At 38.6% G+C, this 21,147-nt stretch overlaps 1 protein-coding gene across 4 annotated transcripts in view; it reads left to right on the top strand.

Annotated features, from left to right (window-relative positions):
- The window catches only part of PCDH19 (protocadherin 19), a 133,062-nt gene that overhangs the window by 70,797 nt on the left and 41,118 nt on the right, over positions 1-21,147 (top strand). For 2 of the 4 annotated variants that reach the window (XM_027534061.1, XM_027534063.1), the window contains one exon: positions 294-466. In XM_027534061.1, coding sequence (XP_027389862.1) covers positions 294-466 — 173 coding nt within the window. The remainder of the gene's footprint in view (positions 1-293; positions 467-21,147) is intronic. The other 2 variants (XM_027534060.1, XM_027534064.1) reach the window with 1 other exon arrangement.

Consider the following 21,147-nt stretch of genomic DNA (forward strand, 5'->3'; position numbering starts at 1 on the left):
CGATATTTTTTGCAGGTGGTTGTTTCAGAATTGTAGTTCCTTCTGCCTTGCCTGTAGTGATGCCCTGAAGATAAGTGAATGAAAGTGATTAGCTTCATCAGCATTCAATAGTGAGAACCTCTCTACAGTGTTAAGTTCCATGATCTTTAAACAGAAAGTTTTCTTTCTCCTGCCCTGATGGACCATCCAGTCACTGTTGGCCTCATCACAGAGCTGACATCATCCTGGCTCTGAAAGATTTTTAAAAATCAGATCTGTCACAGTTATAAATTATCATTCTTTCTTCAACCCAGCAGCTCCACCTTCAAGGACTTAGAGGGCAACAGCCTAAAGGATAGCGGCCATGAGGAGAGCGACCAGACTGACAGTGAACATGATATCCAGCGGAGCCTGTATTGTGACACTGCTGTCAATGATGTGCTGAACACCAGTGTGACCTCCATGGGATCTCAGATGCCTGACCATGGTAAGGACTGATTGGCTATAAGTTGCAACCATAGATTCCAAAGAACTCAGGATGTTTAGAGGCTCACTGTACTCCTGTACTGTTCTTTACTGTAATGAGTATATGTTGAAGGTGTGTATTATGCTCATGCCTCAGTAGCACCTAAAGGGTTTCGAGATGTCCTGACGCCTGTCCAGACTCTTCTTTGCCCTCTATGAGTGGATTCACTATGATCATATAAACGTTTAAGCACTTAAAAAGCTGACTACCTATGCATATTGCATACACACTTGTCAATCATAACTGCATCACAAACATAGGAAATCAACAGATGCCTTCTCACCAGGAAAAATGCCTCTTTTTGATTTAGTACATGAATTCAACTGACCAGTTGAGTTGCAGAGAACACAGCACTTATGACACCAAAGGGGTGAGTTTTATTTCCATATCAGGCTAGTTAGCTTTTCCCAGAAGGAGACTCTTCTCTGACCACATATTGCATACTCTTTACTGAGGAGACAGAGTGCAAAACTTCCCACTTTGTCTATGAGATGGTGATGCCGCCAAATCCCTCTAGCTACCAGGCAAATGCAAGCCACTGGTCATAGGAGACACCAGAGTAAGAAAACTTAATGTAACATTCTGTGCATGTCAAAAATGCCTCAAAGCACGTGTCAGGAACGACATCCTCATGTATGAAGAAGAGTCTATTTTGGGGAATCTAGCACACATGCTTTAGCAAGAGGAGCTATTTAAAACTGTTCCAAGCATAAACCAGGGTATAAAAACATTAGCAGAGTTCAGCTAAGGCAGAATGTTCAGATGGACTTGGGCACAAATGTCATTTTCAATGTTTTACTGATGCAAACATGCTAGGCAAACAGCCTGTCTTTTTCAATTAAGAACTATGAATTCAGCTTGGTGTTTAGGCTCAGTGAAGCTTCAGAATGCTTGGCTATGTCTTGAGAGTAGCTAGACGCAAGCTCAGCTGGAAGCCCTGCTGCTAAAAGACTTAAAGATGAGAAAACAAAATATGGTGATTATGTGCTGGTCTTCAACTGTTTCATTTCACTGTATACATCATTAAATGGCTTTGTTTTGGTCTTATAAATGAAACCAAAGGAAAAAAAATGCATGATCCACAAAACAAAATGTTTTCTGTTGAGAAAAAGTTTCTCACTGTAGATTCTATTAGATTGTTTAATCCATCCCTTTCCCAGCAGATCCAAGTGTCAAAGTCTATAATATATGTAAGTCACTACCAACTGTGAGCTGCCTTCCCTAATTGGTGACTGGTGACATCCTCAGAGATAATATACTTTCCAAGCAACCTAAGACTAAAGATGAAAAAATTAAACATTTATATAACTGAAACAGAGGTTATTTAATTCTCAGAGGATTAGCAGCATGTCACAGAATACAGACTGATGTGTATCATTTTCTAGTCTTGTGTCTCAAAGAAATGCTTTTTCATTTATATCAGAAAGGGTTTTAGTTAGATGTTCTCTAAAATGAAATAACTCTAGGAAAAGAAATAGTCAGAATTGATTCTCACTTTGTGCTTGTCTAGAACAATATCTGTTTTTTTGTGTCTTTTTTTTTTTTTTGTCCCGTATCTCTAGGAAAACAGTACCAGTGGACTGGAGCTAGTTTATCTGAGGGGATGTTTCTTACAAAAGGGATGTATTGTATGTATATCCTATAGATAGTGTAATAATGAGATTCTAAAGCAAATATATGGCATTATCCCAAGACTCTCCTACATTTAAGGTGGGGATCACATACACACATTTTTGCTGTTCTGTTTTGGCACACTTCTACATTTTGTTTCTCAATATTCAGTTCTCATACATGTATCTTCATTTTTCCATTGTTCTAGCAGTGCCTAAACCTTGAACCATCCCTTGTGTTTGTTCTTTACAATTTGGTTGAGTCATTAATGTTTAGGTACAAAGGGAATTCAGGTCTTGCTTACATCTCTGGCTCTACCTTATGATATCCCAGTACAACTGAGCTTCCTATAAGTGAAAATGTTAGTCTCTCAGATATATCCAACTCTTTGTGACCCCATGAACTGCAGCACGCCAGGCCTCCCTGTCCATCACCAACTCCTGGAGTCCACCCAAACCCATGTCCATCGAGTTGGTAATACCATCCAACCATCCCATCCTCTATCGTCCCCTTCTCCTCTTGCCCTCAATCTTTCCCAGCATCAGGGGCTTTTCAAGTGAGTCAGCTCTTCGCATCAGGTGGCCAAAGTATTGGAGTTTCAGCTTCAACATCAGTCCTTCCAATGAACACCCAGGACTGATCTCCTTTAGCATGGACTGGTTGGATCTCCTCGCAGACAAAGGGACTCTCAAGGGTCTTCTACAACACCACAGTTCAAAAGCATCAATTCTTCTGTGCTCAGCTTTCTTTATAGCCAACTCTCACATCCATACATGACCACTGGCAAAACCATAGCCTTGACTAGATGGACCTTTGTTGGCAAAGTAATGCCTCTGCTTTTTAATATGCTGTTTAGGTTGGTCATAACTTCCCTTCCAAGCAGTAAGTGTCTTTTAATTTCATGGATGCAGTCACCATCTGCAGTGATTTTGGAGCCCAGAAAACTAAAGTCAGCCACTGTTTCCATTGTTTCCCCATCTATTTGCCATGAAGTGATGGGACCACATGCCATAATCTTAGTTTTCTGAATGTTGAGCTTTAAGCCAACTTTTTCACTCTCCTCTTTCACTATCATCAAGAGGCTCTTTAATTCTTTTCACTTTCTGCCATAAGGGTGGTGTCATCTGAATATCTGGTTATTGATATTTCTCCCAGCAATCTTGATTCCAGCTCGTGCTTCCTCCAGCCCAGCATTTCTTATGATGTACTCTGCATATAAGTTAAATAAGTAGGCTGACAATATACAGCCTTGACGTACTCCTTTTCCTATTTGGAACCAGTCTGTTGTTCCATGTCCAGTTGTAACTGTTGCTTCCTGACCTGCATACAAATTTCTCAAGAGGCAGGTCAGGTGGTCTGGTATGCCCATCTCTTTCAAAATTTTCCACAGTTTATTGTGATCCACACAGTCGAAGGCTTTGGTATAGTCAATAAAGCAAAAATAGATGTTTTTCTGGAACTGTCTTGCTTTTTCAATGATCCAGCAGATGTTGGCAATTTAATCTCTGGTTCCTCTGCCTTTTCTAAAACCAGCTTGAACATCTGGAAGTTCACGGTTCATGTATTGCTGAAGCCTGGCTTGGAGGATTTTAAGCATTACTTTTTACTAGGTGTGAGATGAGTGCAATTGTGCGGTAGTTTGAGCATTCTTTGGCATTGCCTTTCTTTGGGATTGGAATGAAAACTGACCTTTTCCAGTCCTGTGGCCACTGCTGAGTTTTCCACATTTGATGCCATATTGAATGCAGCACTTTCTCAGCATCATCTTTCAGGATTTGAACTATCTCAACTGGGATTCCATCACCTCCACTAGCTTTGTTCATAGTGATGCTTCCTAAGGCCCAGTTGACTTCACACAAGTAGTTGAAAGACAAATATGAACAAATTTATCATGCATGCCTGCCTGATCTGGTAACCATTCTAATTACATAATTACATAAATAGTAATCATAATTAGTATGGTTCTAGTTATTCATTCCAGGGCAACATGGTATTGTTGCTCCTGAGGACTACTGATCTAGAAAGGTGAGAAGGGAAAATGGAATCTCCTCTGGACTCAGACAGTGCTGAAAGTCTCAAAGATATCTTGAGGAAAAAAGGTCCCAGTTCTCTTTGGTTCACTGATACTGTGTTAGGCATCTCAAACCAAAGTACCCCAAAATCCAAAAGTTGCCAGAGCTGAACAGTTTTTGAGATTTGAATGGATGTCTCTGGAGAAGAGCAAGGGTTATAATGATACTGTCAGACTAACTCTGATCCTGATAATTATTTTTTCTAGTCCTATCAGAATTACTCCAAAGTTGGACCAAATATACCCAATACATTTCACCTTATGCCTTTGTTTGGGGGAATTTATCTCACCTTGGATTTCATGTCTGTAGATCTCTCTGTGATGTTTCCAATTTGGATATTAGTGCAGAATTTTTCTTTGCATATATATAGACATATGAATGATGAAGAATCTCAGGATTTTCCAAATAAGGATAATTTTATTCAACTGTTAATTTTTTTCCTTGAACAGGAGCAAGTTGTTCAATGAGCTCATATTGTGTTGCTAGTGTTTGAGGAAAATGTACAAACAGTATTTGCTTCTCATTTTCTTAACCAGGGCCCTATACTTCTTCACACTGCCAAAACTTTCTTTGGAGTTTATTCTTTTAACCCTACTGTAGCTAAAGAATGCTCAATGTGAATGCCAAGGGTGCTTTGAGATTCTCAGATCCCTTAATTTTCAGTTACTTTTCTCTGAGAACATTCCTAGACAAGGGAATGCAGGATCACTATATTTAACCAAAGGAGAATAGCTGGAAGAATTTTGTACTCAAAGGGCAAGAGTCTGGATTTAGACCCTTGACTTCAGATTGTGGGTTTTTTTGTTTGTTTGTTTTACTTTTAATTTTATTGGAAACATACTGGTTACAGTCAATATGTTCTACATTTTATTAATTTGAGTAGATAAAGAATTCATTCAAATGATATTGAGTTGCCCAAGAGATGCAGAGCCAGAAACAGTGCTCCAAATGATAACAGAAGTTGTGTGGTGAGGTCACCACTGCTGTTGCTGTATACAGAATCCCCAGCTTACACTATTGACACCATGGACTCTGGGTGTTCCTGCTACTGCCACCTGGATACCTTGGGTTACCCATCACCCAGATGGAATTTCCACAGACCCCATTCCTTTGTCAGAGAAGGCAATGGCAACCCACTCCAGTACTCTTGCCTGGAAAATCCCATGGATGGAGGAGCCTGGTAGGCTGCAGTCCATGCGGTCGCTAGGAGTTGGACACGACTGAGCGACTTCATTTTCACTTTTCACTTTCATGCATTGGAGAAGGAAATGGCAACCTGCTCCAGTACTCTTGCCTGGAGAATCCCAGGGATGGGGGAGCCTGGTGGACTGCCGTCTCTGGGGTCGTACAGAGTCAGACATGACTGAAGTGACTTAGCAACAGCATTCCTTTGTACCATCAGCTTGCTGGTTTTTTTTTTTTTTTATCTTTTAAAAATTTTTAATTGGAGGATAATTACAATTAAAAAAAAATTTAAATTTATTTATTTTTAATTGAAGGATAATTACTTTACAGAATTGTGTTGGTTTTGGTTTTTTTTGATTGCCCCAACCAGACATATCTGTGAGCTGTGTCAGGGTGGAGATAAGATGAAATAATAAGAATCTCTGCTTTCTGAATTATTACCAATCCTAGTATCACTTGCAACATGCCTAAAACCTGATCAGTGGGTTGATGAACTGACTGAGCCAAATTTCCTAGTTGCCAGGTGTCTGAATTACATTTATCATCTATAGTGCCTTTGAATTAATATGTCTCAGCTCTCCCCCAGTACTGTAGCTCTTGTCATGGCTTCCCAGAAAAGCAGCTGATGGAGCGTTCTTTATCCTGTACTTTCTACTGGCATATGGCACTTTTTGCAATGCTATGTCTCTGTAGCTCTCAGAGTACGTTGAAAACAAGTCAGTATTGTCACTCAGCATATTTTACCACCTGATTTGGTGCTGAGTTGGGGAGTCACACTCAAATCTTTTAACCAATGTTTTCCCTCCCTGAATTTGAGTTATTTGGTAAAATTACACCTTCTTGCAGGGATAAAAATTTTGCCCTGTGCAATTTCTGCAGACAATCTCTAAGAAGAGTAAGCAAAAAGTAGAGTGCTCAGAGGTGCCAGAGGCTCATGGGTTTGTTGCACATTTGGGAGTCTCATAGGACTGCAAGCCCTTCCTGTCAAGGTTATTTCTGGGTTGAATAGTGCTGGGTTTAATAGGCTTTTGTCTCCTTGCTTCTTTGCATGCTCATTTGTGATGACTTGTATATCCCATTATGAATTCTCAAATGTGTAGTTCTGATGAAATTAGAGTTTATGGGTTCATGTCTTAGAACTGTACATACTCGTCCCAAGCCCAACTAATTTGTTTCAAATCACACTCGGTCTCTCTTACCTTATGATTTAATTATTGATTATAAATTCATCAGCTGAAAAATTGAATTTAATTGCTATAATATGCACCTAATTTGGAACTCACTACAACACTGAATTGGTTTCCCTCCCATGCTAATTGATACCAAATGGAAGCAATGTACAGAAATTTGTGAGAACATCTATCTGATTTTCACATCCAAAAGCACCCAAATGCAATATAATAATTGCTTTATTTCTGAAAGTGTAGGTTCTTCGCATTTTCCTAAACTTATTCATTTGCTATTTTCATCACCTGTATATCATTTAACATGTTTGTTGTGTAAAACATGGATTTAAAGAACTTGAGCTGTGCCTAATGCAACCGCTGTTGCAAATTAGCCATGAAAATGTTCTGGAGGCTGCACACTATGCATATTCTAGTTTCAAGCACAGGTGTATTAGGATGTTTACACTTTCAACACTCTATCAACAGTATGTAATTTCATTTCCTATAGCCTTTTAATGAAATTATGATTCCATGACTGAATGTCCCTTCCTTATCCTCTTACCTATCCCCTGACTCACCTCTCACCTCACTAAATTGCCATTCATTTCAATTAGTCTCTTAGCAAAATAGGGAGTTCTCAACGGAGAATATTTTGTGACATTGCAAGGCAGTGTGCTGCTGGGCTCCAGAAATGGTAGCATGAACCAGATGTTCATAGAGTAATTGAAAATTCCATTTTATCAGATAGTATTTGCTGTCAAAAAGGTTTATCTTTAGTTCAACAAAGAGGTTGATTAGCTCCCCCTGGAGTCAAATTAGCATCTTTGAGGCTAGATATACTGTTTTGCAATTCATGTGGTTATTTCTCCCCTGGTTTTGCTCATATAGAATTGTTTAAAGATGTCTTTAGCCTCTTGAAAACATACCAGGTAAAATGTTTAATTACTTGAACACAGTAAAGTATATGTATACAGAGTTTCTATATATATGGCTTTCAGGTTTTCTCATCTTGCCTCAGGTATACAGCATTCTAATACCAGGTAGGAACAATCCATACGTAGATATTGTTGTTCATTCATTCAGCAATAGGTCCAGCTCTGGGAAAGTGTCAGCTACTTTTGTTATTGACTGTGAAAATTATCACCTTTTTAGATTTGCTTATCTGAGTTTTACTGGGGTGAACAAGGTCAGCTCAATGATGAAATGAATAACTCTTATTTTAGAAATATTTCTAAGAATAGAGCCTGGGACTAATATGAATCTTATTAATATTGTGCCAATAAAGCAGAAGAAACTATAAAAGAAGATGGTTACAGTCAAGGTCATATTTTTAATAAGAGTATCATGAAAGAGTCTTCCTTGATGTTCTAATTTGAACAGTCACAATGTTAAGGATTTTCTTTTTAAATTCTTCTGCTCTGAGATTGAACTTCCTGCTTAATTTTAGTTAATGTCATTGTAAAATGGTAGGTTTAATCTCTGACATGCCTGTTTACCTTTCTGGTTAGGAAGTACTCAGTGATACTCAATACCCAGTTTCTCTTTCCTTTTGAGGTCCAGGACCTTTATCCATTCTCAGTCTCAGCAATGGCTGGGTAGGTGGGAAGAGAGATAACAGGTGGATGCTTTTGTTTATTTCAACTACATTGTTGCACCAGATAAATGGATTCCTTCCAAAGCATTATTTACATTTTATTGATAAGGTGGCCACTAGAATAAAATGTTGTCCTTAACTAATGGAAGGTTTTTCCTGGGTAGCTCAGCTGGTAAAGAATCTACCTGCATGGAAGGAGACCCCGGTTTAATTCCTGCTTCAGGAAGATCTGCTGGAGAAGGGATAGACTACCCACTCCAGTAATCTTGGCCTTCCCTGGTGGCTCAGATGGTAAAGAATCCGCGTGCAATGTGGGAGACCTGGGTTCAATCCCTGGGTTGGGAAGATCCTGTGGAGGAGGGCATGGCAATCCACTCCAGTATTCTTGCTTGGAGAACCTTCATGGACAGAGGAGCCTGGTGGGCTATAGTTTATGGGGTCACAAAGAATCGTACATGACTGAACGACAAGCACAGCACAGCCGAACTAATGGAAACATCCATGCTCTTAGTGGTTGTTTGCTAGCGTTATTTTGGCTTGGGCTTTTTGGTCAGAGAATTCTTTTAGGACAGCTCAAGTTTATCTACTTTGAAATAAAAGCATTCTTCCTCTTTTTTATATAATAATGTTTTCTTTTTTTTAAATTTTATTTTATTTTTAAACTTTACATAATTGTATTAGTTTTGCCAAATATCAAAATGAATCCGCCACAGGTATACATGTGTTCCCCATCCTGAACCCTCCTCCCTCCTCCCTCCCCATACCATCCCTCTGGGTCGTCCCAGTGCACTAGCCCCAAGCATCCAGTATCGTGCATCAAACCTGGACTGGCAACTCATTTCATACATGATATTTTACATGTTTCAATGCCACCTTAATGATGGAACAGAAATGATGTTAAATAGATTGAAAAACCCAAAGAAGATAATGATCTTGATATTTCAATGGACTGTTTTAGTATGTGAATCAATCATATGATTTATCCCTATAAAACAATTTTATTTGCTTCTCATCTGTTGTCCTATTGCCAGCATCCCTACTTATCATGGCCTGCAGAACTTGCTTTATCATGAAGCAATTGGAAAAACTTCACCTAGCAAATCACCCAAATAGAGCTTAATTTTATCTCACATGCTCTCTCAGGGCGTGGTTTCCAGTATTCCTCCAAAGGAATCCCATTACACAGAAGTGTCTTTTGAAAAGGATTTTGCTTTCCAGCTGAAGTTGTCTTAATTAATTTCTTCACTGATCCGATGCAATCTAGTCCATACTGGACCATTTGTGCTATTTGGCCATAAACTCCTAGAGAATGAAATTCTTAACTGTTCAGTGTGCTCCCTTTATATAGCCTCCATCCTCCAATTCTTTCCAAGTGCTCAGAAATATAGAAATTCTCAGTGTCAACCAGTCAGGAAAGACCTTGGTATTTATTCTCCTGATGAATAATGAATCCTTTACTATAGGTAATTATTAATAATAAAACTTAAAATAGACAATGACTTTGAGACAACTAAAAGTTCCAAGTGGATCACGCCCTGAGATAGCATGTGAGATAAAATTAAGCTCTATTTGGGTGATTTGCTAGGTGAAGTTTTTCCAATTGCTTTATGATAAAGCAAGTTCTGTAGGCCATGATAAGTAGGGATGCTGGCAATAGGACAACAGATGAGAAGCAAATAAAATTGTTTTATAGGGATAAATCATATGATTGATTCACATACTAAAACAGTCCATTGAAATATCAAGATCATTATCTTCTTTGGGTTTTTCAATCTATTTAACATCATTTCTATTCCATCATTAAGGTGGTTAAGCACCATAAATAAACTCCATCAGGATGGGAAAACAAACTGAACTTTCCATTTAAATATTTATGAAATATTTTTTTCTGTTCATCTTCCCTTTAACCCTCTTCTTATGAAATAAATATGAAGAATTGAGTCCTGATTTAAAAAGCAATTTCAAGAATACCAAAATCCTGTATTACTTCCTTATTGTATAGGCAAAATATCTGTGAGATGGCTTTCGTCTCTTACTGTAGATGCTTTTTTATCATCCAGGATCAGGTCTTTGCCCCAGGTATATTTGATCTCTGTCCTTACCAGATGGCTCATTATCTGTTTATTTTGGGCCAATGAAAGCTAATTTGACACATCACTTTGGAAGTGTGGCTTGCCAAGGAAGTCTTTTCAATTTCTCTTCCTACAAGGCTTACCCCCAATAAAACTTTAGCCATGGAAAAATCACCAAGGACCAAATTAGAAAAGGTTTGAACTGACCTTTAGAGCCATCAGAAGAGTTGTTTTTTAGAAACTTATGCACAGCCTAAAGTGGGTAGACAAAACAGATGCTTTTGCAATTAGGAAGAATGGAGCCCTTAAACCAGTTATTTTGCCATGCAGAGAGACTATAAGGCAGTTATCCATGGTGGCCTAAAGAGATTATCAGTGGGCTATCAGTATCTAGAGTCATTTTAGAGCAAATCCTTCACTACTAAGCATTTGTGTGAAGGTGAAAAGTCAGAAGAATATTGTGGCATTTTAGGTATTATGGTAAAATACTGGATATGGTAAATACAGGTTATCACCCCAAAATGTGCACCCCAAAGATCTACTGTTGTAGTTGGAGGAATAGGTGAGATAGATAGGTACCAGAGGTGATTTGAAAGGTACTAAATTCAGAAGGGGCCAAAGGAGGTTATCAGAAAATGAATTCTTGGTGAATTCATTCAGAGTTCTGTTTCATTGAGGTGGCCTCATGAGAGAGAGACATTTTGTCTTTTGAGGGTTTCTGGCTATCAGAAACAATCATTCTATTCCATTATTCTTCACAACAGCATAGTCAACAAACTTGTAAGCTATTAAATATGAAACAATAGGCAACATCATATCTTTAGTTCTTTCAAATCTTAATAATTTTGACTTTCATGGCAAATGAGACTCTTTAGGTTTCTGTCTTATTTGAACAGGAAGATTTTTGGCAGAAGTTAAAACCTTAAAAACACCTTCATCTCCCCCTGCTCCAGTTAGCTAAGTCTTCAGTTCAGTTCAGTTCAGTTGTTCAGTTGTGTCTGACTCTTTGTGACCCCATGGACTGCATGGACCAGGCCTCCCTGTCCATCACCAACTTCTGGAGTTTACCCAAACTCATGTCCATTGAGTCGGTGATGCCATCCAACCATCTCATCCTCTGTTGTCTCTTTCTCCTCCTGCCTTCAACCTTTCCCAGCATCAGGGTCTTTTCCAATGAATCAGTTCTTCACATCAGGTGGCCAAAGTATTGGAGTTTCAGCTTCAACATTCATCCTTCCAATGAACACTCAGGACTGATTTCCTTTAGGATGAACTGGTTGGATCTCCTTGCAGTCCAAGGGACTCTCAAAAGTCTTCTCCAACACCACAGTTCAAAAGCATCAATTTTTCAGCACTCAGCTTTCTTTATAGTCCAACTCTCACATCCATACATGACTACTGGAAAAACTATAGCCTTGACTAGACGGACCTTTGTTGGCAAAGTAATGTCTCTGATTTTTAATATGCTGTCTAGGTTGGTCAAAGTTTTCCTTCCTAGGAGCAAGTGTCTTTTAATTTCATGGCTGCAGTCACCATCTGCAATGATTATGGAGCCCCCCCTCCAAAAAAAAAAATCTGTCACTGTTTCCACTGTTTCCCCATCTATTTGCCGTGAAGTGATGGGACTGGATGCCATGATCTTTGTCTTCTGAATGTTGAGCTTTAAGCCAACTTTTTCACTCTCCTCTTTCACATTCCTCAAGAGGCTCTTTAGTTCTTCTTCACTTTTTGCCATAAGGCTTGCATCATCTGCATATCTGAGGTTATTGATATTTCTTCTGGAAATCTTGATCTTAAGTTCTTTCTAATTTGTGGTTTAATACCTATGCTAAATCATGCAGGAGTGCAACTGTAATCCGCTTTAAAATAAAAGTGCAACTCATTATTTTGCTTCCCTTTTAATAGATATCTGTAAACAAACACTACTGTAATCACCTGGAGAAACTTTGTAATTTTAGTTGATTACAGCAAGGCAGCTTCCCAGCCATGAGTTTGTAAATTCAAATCCAGAAATACTTTTTCCAATATATGGCTTCTTTCACCACTTGTAAGCTCATATAGTCTCTCTTTTCTCTTCTTAGTTTGGATAATAATAGATATTTGATTACTTGCTTTCTTCCCTCCTCTTTCATCCCATGGAGTTTCCAACCTGAGTGAACAATAGAATATTCCCTTTTTAATACATGGAAAAAGGGGGAAGAGGAGTGATATAGGTTCCAAGATAGACTGGTCAGACTGTTCTAAGACATCACCACCTGCTGTTTTAAATCACTAATGAGATTGTCAGTTGTTTTAATATGGGAAGTAAACTAAAAGAATGGTTTTGATTTTAATTTAATTTAAAAATCAGCTTATTGGGAAAAAAAATGCCTCCAGCTTGTGAGAGTCATGTAAACTGTTGATAAACTGAAGCAAGTCCAATGCAGAAGCTGAACCATCATTCATATGCAAATGTGAATCCTATTAAATTTAGGGAACTATTATTTAATATAATAACTATTATTATTTGATAACTATACTTATTTATTATTATTATTTAAATTTAGGGAACTATTATTTAGAGAACTATTATCACTAGCTAGAAAATTTAGTTCTTTTAATTCAAGGAACCATTTTATTTCAGAGATATGCTTCATATAATTATCTGTTCCATATATTTTTTTCTGGAAGAAAAACTGATACACTAAGAATTTGAAGACTTTATTCATGTCAGAACACAAATCAGTGGCAAAGTCCAGAGTAAAGCCCAAAGTGCAAATTCTTTTTGTTGACTCACTGTCCATCAAGCTGTACATTTTAGAAGTTGAGTGATTATCTGTGAGTACCCTATTAAGTTTGGATTTTCTTTCACTGGATGATTCTGCTTAGTGCAAAATGTGAATTCAGAAATATGGTTTTAATGCACAAATTGGATCTTAAGGACCTGGAGCCAGACCTTTGTACCAACTGTCAACTTAGAAAGTTTCATTATCTCGGAGTTTCACCAAACACTTTCAGATTTATAATTGATGTCAATTGAAGTTGAAGGCAAAGAAAACCTGCCTTATTTGACTGCAGAAAACATTACCTTACTGTTGGGTCCTAGTTAGTTATCTATAGGGTAGATGTCTTGAATCACACTGCCGCCACTAAGTCACTTCAGTCATGTCCGACTCTGTGCGACCCCATAGACGGCATCCCACCAGGCTCCCCTGTCCCTGGGATTATCGAGGCAAGAACACTGGAGTGGGTTGCCATTTCCTTCTCCAATGCATGAAAGTGAAAAGTGAAAGTGAAGTCTCTGAGTCGTGTCCGACTCTTAGCGACCCCATGGACTGCAGCCCACCAGGCTCCTCCATCCATGGGATTTTCCAGGCAAGAGTACTGGAGTGGGGTGCCATCGCCTTCTCCGTGAATCACGCTAGCCTTCTGCTAACACAGCAAGTGAGCACTTCCTGAATTCAGCTGATGATCAATCTAAGCATCTAATGAGTCTGCAAACAGACTGAGCTGCTGGAGCTGGCACCAGGAAACCACCTTTCCAAACTAACCATCTCTCATTAACCTTTTGTTATTTCCTTTGTGATGCTAATTAGGGGCTCATAAAACTATCTGCTTTGGATCTTTGGTTTAAAATCCAGTTTTCCAAGAAACACAGTCTACTTTAAGGCTTCCATAAGTATGATGTTTCCCCTCATGAACTCTTTGTGACCCCGTGGACTGCAGCACGCTAGGCTTCCCTGTCCATCACCAACTCCTGGAGCTTGCTCAAACTCATGTCCGTCGAGTCTGTGATGCTATCCAACCATCTCATCCTCTGTCATCCCCTTCTCCTCCCACCTTCAATCTTTCCCAGCATCAGGGTCTTTTCCAGTGAGTTAGTTCTTTGCATCAGGGGGCCAAAGTATTGGAGTTTCAGCTTCAGCATCAGTCCTTCCAATGAATGTTCAGGACTGATTTCCTTTAGGATTGACTGGCTTGGTTTCTTTGTAGTCCAAGGGACTCTCAAGAGTCTTCTCCAATACCACAGTTCGAACATATCAATTCTTAGGCACTCAGCTTTCTTTATAGTCCAACTCTCACATCCATGCATGACTACTAGAAAACCCATAGCTTTCACTAGATGGACTTTTGTTGGCAAAGTAATGTCTCTACTTTTTATCATGCTGTCTAGGTTGGTCATAGTTTTTCTTCCAAGAAGCAAGCGTCTTTTAATTTCATGGCTGAAGTCACCATCTGCAGTGATTATGGAGCCCCCCAAAAATAAAGTCTGTCACTGTTTCCATTGTTTCCCCATCTATTTGCCATGAAGTGATGGGACTGGATGCCATGATTTTTGTTTTCTAAATGTTGAGCTTTAAGGGAACTTTTTCACTCTCCTCTTTGACTTTCATTAAGAGTCTCTTTAGTTTTTTGCTTTCTGCCATAAGGTTGGTGTCATACCTAATCCTCACAGGTAAACCCGAGAATTCTAATTGTCATTAGAATCTTCTAGACACTGTCCCATCAATTCAGGCTCCAACTAATATAAGCAAGTCCCAATGAGCCAGAAAAACAGCTTCAACCCTATTCCTTTTCTATAAGATCAATATCACTAGTGTGCCTGTAAATCTGAAGACAAGCATAGCATCATAGTGACTAAGAATACAGATTTTTGAATAAGACAAAGTGCCGTGCTTATCTTTACTTCTTAATAGCTATTAACCTTACTGAAATTACTTATTTTTTGAGCCCTAAATATTATCATCTATAAAATAGGAGTAAACACAGAAATTACTTATCAGGGTGGTTAGATAATCTAGGTAAAGCACTTAGTGTTACTTCCTGACACATAGTGAGTGTTCAAAAATAGAAAATGCTATTATTACTATGGAGATTTCAATTTTCAAAATATCTACTTTGCATGATTTCAGAGCCTCTCATCTGCTTGCTGCTGTCTATAATACCTTTAACAGAGGGTCAAGCATTTCATTTTATAATTATAGTTCAAATTTCAAGTAGCCTTTGGGAAGAGGGAATGCATTTATTCTGTTTCACACTAAATTGTAAATGAATGCTATTAGATTGTTTCTAACTTTGGGATTTGGGGTGAGTGGGGGGGAGGAATAGTTTCTAGAATATTGAAGACTATAAGAGTCTCAGCAGTTGGGGAGAAGCACTGAAAAGGGGTGTCAAAGATGACAATCTCATGAGTTTGACCAGAGCAATCAATGTCCAAATGAATGCTGAATAATTATTTGAATTACTCACTGTGAAATATCTGAATGCTGAAAAGCTGCCTTCACTATCAAATCATGTTTCTGAATTAGCCCAGTCTTTGATTTGAGATATTAAAGAGTGTCTGCTAAAGGTTCTTACTGATGCTGAAAATGTGGCCTCTGTGCACCAGTGACCAATAGCATTTTGGAGACAGAGTTTTGGCTGAAGTATAAAGAAGAGCTTTATTGCTTTGCCAGGCAAAGGGGATACAGCAGGGTAATGCCTCAAAATCTGTCCCAACTCAGGAGGATTTGGTGAGTTTTATAGCAAGGGTTCAAAAGTGGGGTTACTAAGGATCAGGGTGTGTGTAGGGTCTTCACTTCTTTAATCTGGCCTCAGATGGTCTTCTGATGAACTTCTCTGGTTCCTTTAAACTGGCCTCAGGTAGTCTCCTGATGAGTTTCTCTCTTGATGTTATCAAACTGTGATCTTCTCTGGAATGAAGGACAGTAACATCTTCCATTTGTTGGGGAAGTTCCAAAGAATAGCAAGGAGAGATAAGAAAGCCTTCCTCAGTTCTATTTTCAGTTTTTTAAGGAATCTCCACATTGTTCTCCATAGTGGCTGTACTAGTTTGCATTGCCACCAACAGTGTAAGAGGGTTCCCTTTTCTCCACACCCTCTCCAGCACTTATTGCTTGTAGACTTTTGGATAGCAGCCATTCTGACTGGCGTGAAATGGTACCTCATTGTGGTTTTGATTTGCATTTCTCTAATAATGAGTGATGTTGAGCATCTTTTCATGTGTTTGTTAGCCATCTGTATGTCTTCTTTGGAGAAAGGTCTGCTTAGTTCTTTGGCCCACTTTTTGATTGGGTCTTTTATTTTTCTGGAATTGAACTGCAGGAGTTGCTTGTATATTTTTGAGATTAATTCTTTGTCTGTTGCTTCATTTGCTATTATTTTCTCCCATTCTGAAGGCTGTCTTTTCACTTTGCTTATAGTTTACTTTGTTGTGCAGAAGCTTTTAATTTTAATTAGGTCCCATTTGTTTATTTTTGCTTTTTTCCCAATATTCCAGGAGGTGGGTCATAGAGGATCCTGCTGTGGTTTATGTCAGAGAGTGTTTTGCCTATGTTTTCCTCTAGGAGTTTAATAGTTTCTAGTCTTACATTTAGATCTTTAATACATTTTGAGTTTATTTTAGTGTATGGTGTTAGCAAGTGTTCTAGTTTCATTCTTTTACAAGTGATTGACCAGTTTTCCCAGCACCATTTGTTAAAGAGATTGTCTTTTCTCCATTGTATATTCTTGCCTCCTTTGTCAAAGATAAGGTATCAATAGGTGCTTGGATTTATCACTGGGCTTTCTAGAACTGCCATATGATCCATCAATCCCACTACTGGGCATACACACTGAGGAAACCAGAATCGAAAGAGACATATGTACCCCAATATTCATTGGAGCACTGTTTATAATAGCCAGGACGTGGAAGCAACCTAGATGTCCATAAGCAGATGAATGGATAAGAAAGCTGTGGTAGAGTACCAGACCTGCAACACGTTGCAAGTCATAGCTCTGCTCGGGTGTGGGTGGACCCTAGTGCAGTGTCAGTGTGCAACCCATCCCAAGTTCAAATGGAGCAGGGGGCTGAGGGCCTGAACCAGTGGCATGTGGGTTCGCACCAGTTCACAGAGAAGGAGAAGTTTTGAGACTACTGTAAAAATAAGATTGAAAACCAGAAGCAGGAAGCTTAAGTCCAAATCCTGAGAACACCAGAGAACTCCTGACCCTAGGGAACATTAATCGACAGGAGCTCATCAAATGCCTCCATACTTACACTGAAACCAAGCACCACCCAAGGGACAACAAGTTCCAGAGCAAGACATACCACACAAATTCTCCAGCAACACAGGAACACAGCCCTGAGCTTCAATATACAGGCTGCCCAAAGTTACTCCAAACCCACTGACATCTCATAACTCATTACTGGACACTTCATTGCACTCCAGAGAAAAGAAATCCAGCTCCACCCACCAGAACACCAATACAAGCTTCCCTAACAAAGAAACCTTGACAAGCCACCTGTACAACCCCACCCACAGTGAGGAAACTCCACAATAAAGAGAACTCCACAAACTGCCAGAATACAGAAAGGACACCCCAAACTCAGCAATATAAACAAGATGAAAAGATAGAGGAATACCCAGCAGGTAAAGGAACAGGATAAATGCCCACCAAACCAAACAAAAGAGGAAGAGATAAGGAATCTACCTGATAAAGAATTTGGAATAATGATAGTGAAAATGATCCAAAATCTTGAAATCAAAATGGAATCACAGATAAATAGCCTGGAGACAAGGATTGAGAAGATGCAAGAAAGGTTTAACAAGGACCTAGGAGAAATAAAAGAGTCAATATATAATGGATAACGCAAAAAATGAGATCAAAAACAATCTGGAGACAACAAACAGTAGAATAACGGAAGCAGAAGATAGCATTAGTGAAGTAGAAGGTAGAATGGTAGAAATAAATGAATTAGAGAGGAAAAAAGAAAAACAAATTAAAAGAAATGAGAACAATCTCAGAGACCTCCAGGATAATATTAAATGCCCCAGCATTCAAATCATAGGAGTCCCAGAAGAATAAGACAAAAAGAAACGCCATGAGAAAATTCTTGAGGAGATAATAGTTGAAAACTTCCTTAAAATGGGGAAGGAAATAATTACCCAAGTCCAAGAAACCCAGAGAGTCCCAAACAGGATAAACCCAAGGAGAAACACCCCAAGACACATATTAATCAAATTAACAAAGATCAAACACAAAGAACAAATATTAAAAGCAGCAAGGGAAAAACAACAAATAACACACAAGGGGATTCCCATAAGGATAACAGCTGGCCTTTCAATAGAAACTCTTCAGGCCAGGAGGGAATGGCAAGACATACTTAAAGTGATGAAAGAAAAGAACCTACAACCCAGATTACTGTACCCAGCAAGGATCTCATTCAAATATGAAGGAGAAATGAAAAGCTTTACAGACAAGCAAAGCTGAGAGAATTCAGCATCACCAAACCAGCTCTCCAACAAATGCTGAATGATCTTCTCTAGACAGGAAACACAAAAAAGGTGTATAAACTCGAACCTGAAACAATAAAGTAAATGGCAACGTAATCATACTTATCAATAATTACCTTAAACGTAAATGGGTTGAATGCCCCAACCAAAAGACAAAAACTGGCTGAATGGATACAAAAACAAGACCCCTACATATGTTGTCTACAAGAGACCCACCTCAAAACAGGGGACACATACAGACTGAAAGTGAAGGGCTAGAAAAAGATATTCCATGCAAATAGAGACCAAAAGAAAGCAGGAGTAGCAATATTCATATCAGATAAAATAGACTTTAAAACAAAGGCTGTGAAAAGAGACAAAGAAGGTCACTACATAATGATCAAAGGATCAATCCAAGAAGAAGATATAACAATTATGAATATATATGCACCCAACATAGGAGCACCGCAATATGTAAGACAAATGCTAACAAGTATGAAAGGGGAAATTAACAATAACACAATAATAGTGGGAGACTTTAATACCCCACTCACACCTATGGATAGATCAACTAAACAGAAAATTAACAAGGAAACACAAACTTTAAATGATACAATAGACTAGTTAGACCTAATTGATATCTATAGGACATTTCACCCCCAAAACAATGAATTTCACCTTTTTCTCAAGCGCACACAGAACCTTCTCCAGGATAGATCACATCCTGGGCCATAAATCTAGCCTTGGTAAATTGTTAAAAATTGAAATCATTCCAATCATCTTTTTGACCACAATGCAGTAAGATTAGATCTCAATTACAGGAGAAAAACTATTAAAAATTCCAACATATGGAGGCTGAACAACATGCTGCTGAATAACCAACAAATCACAGAAGAAATCAAAAAAGAAATCAAAATATGCATAGAAACGAATGAAAATGAAAACACAACAACCCCAAATCTGTGGGACACTGTAAAAGCAGTGCTAAGGGGAAAGTTCATAACAATACAGGCATACCTCAAGAAACAAGAAAAAAGTCAAATAAATAACCTAACTCTACACCTAAAACAACTAGAAAAAGAAGAAATGAAGAACCCCAGTGTTAGTAGAAGGAAAGAAATCTTAAAAATTAGGGCAGAAATAAATGCAAAAGAAACAAAAGAGACCACAGCAAAAATCAACAAAGCCAAAAGCTGGTTCTTTGAAACGATAAATAAAATCAACAAACCATTAGCCAGACTCATCATGAAACAAAGGGAGAAAAATCAAATCAATAAAATTAGAAATGAAAATGGAGAGATCACAACAGACAACACAGAAATACAAAGGATCATAAGAGACTACTATCAGCAATTATATGCCAATAAAATGGACAATGTGGAAAAAATGGACAAATTCTTAGAAAAGTACAACTTTCCAAAACGAAACCAGGAAGAAATAGAAACCTTAGAAGATCCATCACAAGCACAGAAATTGAAACTGTAATCAGAAATCTTCCAGCAAACAAAAGCCCAGGACCAGATGGCTTCACAGCTGAATTCTACCAAAAATTTAGGGAAGAACGAACACCTATCCTACTCAAACTCTTCCAGAAAATTGCAGAGGAAGGTAAACTTCCAACCTCATTCTATGAGGCCACCATCACCCTAATACCAAAACCTGACAAAGATGCCACAAAAAAAGAAAACTACAGGCCAATATCACTGATGAACATAGATGCAAAAATCCTTAACAAAATTCTAACAATCAGAATCCAACAACACATTAAAAAGATCATACATCATGAACAAGTGGGCTTTATCCCAGGGATGAAACGATTCTTCAATATCCACAAATCAATCAATGTAATACACTACATTAATAAACTGAAAAATAAAAGCCATATGATTATCTCAATAGATGCAGAGAAAGCCTTTGACAAAATTCAACATCCATTTATGATAAAAACTCTCCACAAAGCAGGAATAGAAGGAACATACCTCAACCTATAAAAGCTGCTGCTGCTAAGTCACTTCAGTCATGTCTGACTCTGTGCGACCCCGTAGACGGCAGCCCACCAGGCTCCCCCATCTCTGGGATTCTCCAGGCAAGAACACTGGAGTGGATTGCCATTTCCTTCTCCAATGCAAGAAAGTGAAAAGTGAAAGTGAAGTTGCTCAGTCGTGTCCAACTCTTCTTGACCCCATGGACTGCAGCCTGCAAGGCTCCTCTGTCCATGGGATTTTCCAGGCAAGAGTACTGGAGCCTATTATACAGAGTGAAGTAAGCCAGAAAGAAAAACACCAATACAGTATACTAATGCATATGTATGGAATTTAGAAAGTTGGTAATGATAACCCTGTATGGGAGACAGCAAAAGAGACACAGATGTATAGAACACTCTTTTGGACTCTGTGGGAGAGGGAGAGGGTGGGATGATTTGGGAGAATGGCATTGAAACATGTGTAATATCATATAAGAAATGAATTGCCAGTCCAGGTTCGATGCAGGATACAGGATGCTTGGGGCTGGTGCACCGGGATGACCCAGAGGGATGGTACGGGGAGGGAGGAGGGAGGAGGGTTCAGGATGGGGAACACGTGTACACCCATGGCGGATTCATGTTGATGTATGGCAAAACCAATACAATATTGTAAAGTAAAAAAAAAAAAAAAAGTAACTTAAAAATTGGGAAAAAAGTCAAATAAAAATAAATGAATAAATCAATA

This window comes from Bos indicus x Bos taurus, chromosome X (assembly GCF_003369695.1).
Source record: "Bos indicus x Bos taurus breed Angus x Brahman F1 hybrid chromosome X, Bos_hybrid_MaternalHap_v2.0, whole genome shotgun sequence".
In the NCBI taxonomy this organism is placed as follows: domain Eukaryota; kingdom Metazoa; phylum Chordata; class Mammalia; order Artiodactyla; family Bovidae; genus Bos; species Bos indicus x Bos taurus.